The sequence below is a fragment of the Fulmarus glacialis genome, unplaced genomic scaffold, assembly GCF_000690835.1.
Source record: "Fulmarus glacialis isolate BGI_N327 unplaced genomic scaffold, ASM69083v1 scaffold21326, whole genome shotgun sequence".
Taxonomy (NCBI): domain Eukaryota; kingdom Metazoa; phylum Chordata; class Aves; order Procellariiformes; family Procellariidae; genus Fulmarus; species Fulmarus glacialis.
The window spans coordinates 19529-27592 of record NW_009217765.1 but is presented as its reverse complement, the minus strand read 5'-3'; the positions used below and the strand labels follow the sequence as shown (position 1 = coordinate 27592).

The window sequence follows — 8064 nt, the reverse complement described above, 5'->3', positions numbered from 1 at the left end:
GCTAAAGTTAGCTTCAATAGGGAAGTTTTAAATCATCCTCAGCAAAGATGCTGTCAAACAGACAGTAAGTTTTCCCCAAATGTAAATTACAGCTTTATCAATTCTAGTCAGTGTTAATGCTAATAATCCCATTAAATGCAAGGCAAGTCTAATTGAGGTAAATGAAGGATTTTACTGGCAACATTAAGAACATTTAAAATTAGCAAGAAGGAAAAAAGACTTTGAAACATCTGGGGACTGAGTATACCAAGTGTCAGGTGTATTTTTTGCCTTAATACACAGAAAAGAAATACCCATTTTTTGGATGCACAGTGCAGTGGAAAATACTCATCGGGGGCTAAGTGACAGGTATTGGTCTTGGCTCTATTCCCTGCGTTCACAGTTTTGCCCCCCCGACTGACGATGGATAGTTCAGGGCTATTCGTATTTAGAATTAAAGGCTGAACGGTCTGGTGCTAAACTGACCTGGGAAAAATGGTTCCTCTGTCTCTCCTGCTGATCTTCAGCACGTGCTTCTGCAAGTCACATCCCTGTCACTCAGTTCCCCCATCTCCCACACCGAGTATTAAAAACCTCCAAACGCTTATTTAAAAATTAATTACTAAAATAGCCTACATTGCTTTGCCAGGCACAGATTTAAACCATTTACATGAATTCACCCATCCAAATGGCATCCTGAAGCATTTTGTAAAGCCTTATAAACATCAAATGAACTCGTATCACCTAATCTCTCTCTGCTTTGCAGAATCTATACTTAATTGTAGGATTTGACTGTTACTGCACAGCCGTAAGTTATTAAAGCACCGATTCCAGTCTTGGTTATAAACATGAGGTGAGTTTTGCACCTGGAATCTCCCTCTTCCTCAAGCATTCTCCCACCTCACTCGAGTTTGTCTGCACTCAAAAAACACCCCACCTTGACTCACTACTGAAGTTACGATTAAAAAGAATTGGATAAAAAAGCATTTTTAAATTATACCGTCAGCAGATGGACTGCAGACTCTTCAAAGCTATCAGAAAAAAATCTCTTCACCTGGTACCATGCAACACCCACAAAGGTCAGACTCAATTCCTTACAGCAGGCCAGAAGAGAGGTCTAGCTGCTTCTCAGAAAGCTTTTTAAGTCAGCCTGGAGCCACCTGTAGACAGACTTATCCATGGGTGAGGGATAGACAGCTTTCCAGGAGGAAGAAAACACTGAAAAGGTATTCAGTTTTAATATTAAGAAAAATCGAATTAAAAAAAAAAATCAGAGCCACAAAATGTACAGAAGATACTAAGATTTAATGCAGCTTCATTAGTATTATTACTTTGGGTTTTTTTGTTTTTTTTTTTAAAGACACTGAGTAGTGCTGCACTCAGCGGTGCTCCAAAACCAGTGAGGTCACCTAGTTTCTATTCTGTAAAAGAAGGGGAAGTGGAATCACGCTCACTTTAAGATAAGCTCACTACTTAAGAGTCTTTAATTGACTTCCCATTTCAAAGTGTGAAGTTCTGCTTTGAGTTTAATTAATAAACAGACTAGTCATTTACTTTAAAAAGGCAAGGTATTTATTTTTGTAGGGAATAAAAATAAACTGTAATACAAGTGAAACTTCATGGAACAAATACATTTAGAGAAAAAAGACACAGTGCTCCTCTAAACATGGTACAATTTTTTTTTAAGCAGTGCATTAACTAAAATGACGTACATGTATACAGCCATCGCAGCACATTCAAGAATATGGGATTTCATCACCCACAATTTTATACAACTGTCCCTCAACAGTTACACTGACAAAAATAGCGACTGACTTACAGAAACAGCAAAAACATTTACAATTTTCAGCTGAGTACTACACACAATTTCAGGTACATTCCTACAAAGATCAGTTTGTGGATGACAGGAAAAGTACGTATGTGTGCTCAGTTACATATGACTAGATCCAGTGCTACAAGTTATTCCAGTAGTACGCTGCTAGATTAAATACAGACGCATATACATAGATAAATGATATGAGATATAGGTCAACCATTTTAACCTACTCTCTTTCTGCATTGCTTTTGTAGTTCAGAGATGCCAAAAGGACGCAGCGCTGTACATTAAAATACCTGCCCTAACAAATTACACTGACTGCAATTGGCACCAACCTGGTTGCTCTTAGTGCTAAAGATGCTTACTAAAACATGGACTTTAACATCACCTGGTTCGAGACATTCCTCATCTAATTCATCAAGTGCTGTGTATTAATTAAAACAAAACTACTACATTCAGAACAGATTCTTTGCCCCACCCCACCCCGAGGCATGGGAAGTGCCTACATGTGCAAGAGGGACAGTATGTAAACAAGGAATAACTGTGTTAGGTCCATACAAAAAATGACCCCAGCACTCAACGCAGAGTGGTGGGGAAGGGGAGAAGAGCAAAACAGCAGACACATTTTGAATTTGCAAATATTCATTGCTAAATAGTGCCAAGAAATGATCCCTTTGGGAGAGCAACCGTCAGGCACCGAAGCTACCCAAGGACCAGTTTTGCCAGAAAGTGAACTGAAGCAGCGCCTTTTAAATGCTGTCCCTGCAAGTGCTACAGCTTCGTTAGCTGCAAGGGTGCTTTCCGAGCGCCTATTAGGGCTCACCACCTCCAAACCTGATGGAGACAACAGACACTGGGCACTTCACCAACATGGAGATTGCCACCTGTAACCCAACAAGGTCTAACTCAACGCAGAGATCCTGTGAAGCTCTGTGCACCTTCGGCTCCCAGCAAGTCTCTCTCACCAGGACTCGAGAAGCTTACTGAAGCAAACTGAAGCTTACCAGCTACCTACAAGCAAGTTTCCTTCTCCATCCTAGTCAGGGTAGCTTCACGAACCAGTGAGCACCAACATAGCAGGTGGATTTTTCTTCTAAGCACTTATACAAAAGGCATTCACTAAGAGCAGGAACAGAATATGCAGCTAGAAGTGTATTATGCCTATAGGCTTTAACAAACTGCTTTTTCTCTCCCCTGAAAGAGGGCAAACTAAGTACAACAGCTATGGGCAACCAATTATTCCCTTTTTTTCTGTAAAGCAAACAGCACCGATTGGATTTTTCTCTACCACAGGCGACAATTGCAAAACAAAATACAATTTAAGAATCCAGCATTGTGAAGTTCACATTAAGACATTTCAACCGAGAAATAAAGCTACACGGGTCCCTCTTCTATTTCAAAGTAGTAGCTTTAACGCAGAATATTACAGGCACTTGCCCACTGCAATGCTGTACCTATTTGTAGCAAGAGAGACACTACGTACAGGCATGAAACCACGACACCATGGAGTATCTTGGTAAAGCAAGAGGTGCTCCAGAAAAGGAAGAGTTTTACACAAACAGAGCCCATCCGCAGCAAATAGGATCCCCCCTCCCCCCCAGTTCTCCCAGTCAGAGGAATCCAAATGGAAAGCAGCAAGTTGCATTGTTCATTTAACAGCTCCAAATAAAAAACAGTATTCGTGACTTCACAACACAGGGATGCTCCACTAGGAATAAATAAGTTATAGTAACTTTTCACCTACACAGTGCTTACATAAAAAGATTCCTACGTAACAGCTTTTAGATTTCCTTTAACACTTTTAGGGAACATATAATCAAGTGTCAGCAGGGCACTCTGTAATGAGTGAACACAGGCTTTCTGCAAGGCTCTGGAAGCCAATCCTAGCTGACCAGAGACCTGAGGACATGCTGCAGTGCTTTGAACAGCTTTTCATTTTTGGTCTTGAAACACACCAGAGTTACCGTCAAAACTAAAAAGCTGCTAGCCAATTGGTTTTCAAACAAATAATCTCATGGAAAGCCAGGAAACCCTGGAATCTTTTCCAGCTCCATAAATTTACAGCACCAGCATGAATGATTTTTAATATGTTGTAGACTTTGACCAAGTTTGTATACATGAAATCCAAGAGGTTTAAAAAGACAGACCACTACCCTTTTTTTTGGCTAGGTTTTGCATTTCAAAGTATAAAGTCATCCATTATTTTTTTACTGAAGTCAAAAGCAGCAAGATTACTAAAAGCTTACTAATACTTTCAGTGCATGAAGTAATCTTTTCATGGTTATATGCACCTGTAGCAATAGTGTAGTCAAGAAGGATTTGTGGAGACGTCAACGTCACGTTCTAGGGATAAGCAAAGATTATTATACTTTTTTCAAGGTAATCTATGGTAATTCGAAAGACAAGGCAATGTGTAAACATTTGCAGAAACCTTCTGAAAAAATGTTTTTATACAAAGATTAACCAATGTATGTCTAAATCCTTCAGTGGTCAGTCAAAATTCTCTACAATTCTGTATCTCTAATTCTCATTAGAGAACACATTAAAAGAACTGACGACATCTAGAATAACTGGTTCTAAAAAGTGCCTGTCTTGGTATCATTTACCATTTGAGAGCTCTGTATTTAAGAAGCCGTGCGTACTATCCACCACACTCTTCTACCACCTAGAAAGAAAAGACCGGGTTGATCTATCAGTCCATACGAAACAGGCTCCAAACTGTGAAGTGCATGTGTGAAACTGAGCTTTTACACTATCGAGAGGCAAAGGGAAATAATCTCCCCAGCACCCTCCAGTGGAAATCTACAGCAGATTCCGAACCCTGGGTGTCTAGAGCAGCTGGATTAGGACTTCGGGTGCAACCTCTTCGCTTCAGGAGTACATGGATATGGCAAACCTAAGAGTCTGGTAGACTATCTAACTTAATATTAAGAGCTTAGCAGATCTCTTTTTAGGAGCAAAGATACTCAGATACTCATCTTGAGATTAGGAAAAGATGCATTCAGAAGTGTGCATCCTTCAAAATAAAATATATAGCTGTTGCACGATGCAGTATTTTTGATACGTACCCACACAACAAATTTCGAACATCATCTGCTTAAGCGTATCTGGTTCAGTATTTTATCTGCTTAGTTTTTAAATCAATCGCACATTGTAGTTCTCTCACTCCTACCTTGAAAACAACTGTATTACTTGCTTTAAGATTGAAAAACCTGCAACATTAAAAAAAAGTTTCTCTTTGCCGTTCTAGGCATTGAAGAAACTCTGTATTCTCAGGTATTGCCCTTTTTCCCTGGGTCTTTTGAAATGCTTAGTAAAATATGTATTTTCTTACCCAAAGTGAGACACTCAGGGGAGTTTTTTTTTCTTCTTTTCTACTTTAGCTTGAACACTGAAACTAACCTAGTCATTTCACCATCAGTTATAAGCATATGAACAATGGCTATTGCATTTTATGATGCTGTAATGGAATGTTTCTACTTTTTATAGTAGATTGGGAGGGCTAACTTAGAAAATATTTCCAGCTTGTTTCAAGATTTTATAAAAGAGAAAAACTGATTTTAAGACATAATGGCAGCATCTAATTGAAACAAAAATCCAAAAGAAAGCAGAAAAGCATCTTGAATTAAGCTGCACAAAGGGACTCTCTGTGGAATTAAGCACATCTACGGAAGCTTGTCCAGAACAAGTACTGTGGAACAGCTTTCCTGGGCCATCCATTTCCCTGGGGAGACAAGCCCTTGTTTCTTCACACAACTTCTGTAAAAATGGAATATACATCTCTCTCTTAAACCTGCAACTTTGAACTAGCATCTCCAGCTGAGATTACTGCAGTTTAAAGAAACCAAGTAGTGCTAGCAAGCACTGGAGTGAATCCAAGCTGGAGCCACAGCCACAAGCCAAGATGTCCACTTCTTGTTCCAATAAGGGGTCACATCCCAACTTAGGTTTTGTCACCAGCTTCACAAAATTACAAAGTTCATTGCCATGAGAGATATTGCTCATCTCCCCATGTCTTGACAGTACAAGCAAAACATCTCTAAGGTTCATGTAATTTTAACATCCAAGATAACATTCACTATAATCACTCAGCATGTGATGTGAAGTAATCATTTTAGGCCCCATTTCAATAATAGAACACACCTCATCTGTAATTACTGCCTCATCGATGGATATGAGGAAAGCACATTGATTCCAGCTTAGAACAAAGAATTACTCTCTTGCTTCAATTTAACTAAGATCATAAAAGAAGAGAGAAAAATTCCATATCCATTTTTTCCTATCTTTTCTCATTTCTAATCCTCCCTCTGTCAAAAATTCATGTGTTACAGGCTGTCTTTGTGGCTTGCTGCACTCTCACAATCAGTACGTGAGGTCCATAAAAGCTTATTCTTTGAAAGGTCGGCTTAGAAAGAAGGTACTAAACTCAGGGGATCGGCAAAAATCCTGGAGAAGCAGGCAGCAGATAAAAAATCTTGTTTAAAAATACTGACTACAAAGAAGACCAAATAGTACACTCTACACTACAATAATAAAAACAGTACATTGTATGGCTAGACATTAAAACGGTCTCCATAAAAAGGCACAGGGGGGTTTGGTTTTGTTTATCAAATATGCATAGGAAACAAAAAAATGAAGCAGTTCTGCCACAACGTGAGGGTCCACGCAGAGACTCATTCACAGATAAGAAAAGGGGGGTATTTTTATCATTTTAAGATGAACTGAAATTTACCATTTTAAGATGACCTTGCACCACCACTGAGAATAAGTGGATTGCATCTTTCCTACTCCAGTTATAAACAATGCACAACTCCTAAGCCCCATATTAATTGGCCAAGATTTCTTTCAGCTTGAAATACCAGTACTGGCAGGCAGTCATAAACCTTAAACGCACATCGTGTTCCCACTGAAAAATAAGGTTTACGCTAACTCAAGGTAGCCTTCCGGGCAGCTCTGTACGCATCTTCATCATTTCAGCTGCAAAACGATGCAAACCAAACCAAATGCAGACTGTCTTCTCTACAACGAGCACAGCTCCTTGCAAACATACGTACTAACACTTAGCTGTAAATGGTTAGGTGGTCTACACGCTTGCGGGGGCACAGCTCCCTTACGCCTCACCACCACAAGCTCCTGGTTCATCGAACACAGTTCTCAGCGCTGATCAATGGTGGTGAGGCTTCCCATCCTCAGCTTCGGAGTCTAAAACGTCAATGGCGGCATTAAGATCATGGAGATCCTGGTGATGAGACAGGTTTTCTTTGTGCTTTTGGTCCACATCTGACATAACATCTATATCCCCTGCTGAGCCACCATTGCTCAACACAGGAGGTGATTCCACTTCATAACCCTGAGGCGTGTTGAGCATCGGTGTTTTTGAAGCAGCACGTCCTACTTTAGGTAAGAAGCAAGCTTCACTGGGCAAAGGACCATCAAGGAAAGGAAGTTTCTACACAAATAAAAAGACATTAAAAAAAATAATGAAAGCTATTATTCCCAGATGTCAGGGATATACAAAAAACAACTGTCAACATAATAGTTCTGTGTCAGTGCCTCTTTTTCAGCTCTGTAATCCAGCATTAAAGCACCTGGACATGGATCCTCACATATTTGATACAAACATCATTGTTTAATTAATAAAATTAAAGTTTTCAGCATTTGCATTAACCTAGCAAAGGACACTGATAGGTCTTCTCACTGGTATATTTTCAGATGACTCTCCCACTACTCTATTTTTAGGGGTTTTTTGGTTTGTTTGTGGGTTTGGTTTTTGGTTTTTTGGCATAGAAAGGATATTGCAAGTAGAGCCTTGAGCACAAAGAAAGGCCACACTTCTCCTTTCAGGCAGCTGTACAGGGCTGTGGTGGGTTGACCACGGCTGAACGCCAGGTGCCCATCAAGCCGCTCTATCACCCCCCTCCTCAGCAGAACAGCGGGGGGAGAAAATAAGATGGAAAAAAAACCCTTGTGTGTCAAGATAAAGGCAGTTTAATAAAGCAAAAGCAAACGCCACATGCGGAAGCAAAGGAAAACAAAAGATTTCTTCTCTACTTCCCATCAGTAGGCGATGTCAGCCACTTCCCGGGAAGAAGGGCTTCAGTACACGTAGCAGTTGCTCCGGAAGACAAACGTCATAATAACGAATGCCCCCCCTGCCTTCTCTTAGCTTTTATTGCTGAGCAGACATCATACGGTATGGAATATCCCTTTGGTCAGCTTGGGTCAGCTGTCCTGGCTGTGTCCCCTCCCAAGATCTTGCCCGCTCTCAG

The 8064-nt window shown here is 40.2% G+C and overlaps 1 protein-coding gene across 1 annotated transcript in view; it reads right to left on the bottom strand.

Moving 5' to 3' along the window:
• Nucleotides 1-6959: 6959 nt before the first annotated feature.
• Nucleotides 6960-8064, bottom strand: part of MTMR8 (myotubularin related protein 8) — a 19125-nt gene continuing 18020 nt past the window's right edge. Inside the window, exon 13 of the mRNA XM_009579803.1 lies at nucleotides 6960-7244. Within this exon, the coding sequence (XP_009578098.1) occupies nucleotides 6960-7244 (285 nt within the window). The remainder of the gene's footprint in view (nucleotides 7245-8064) is intronic.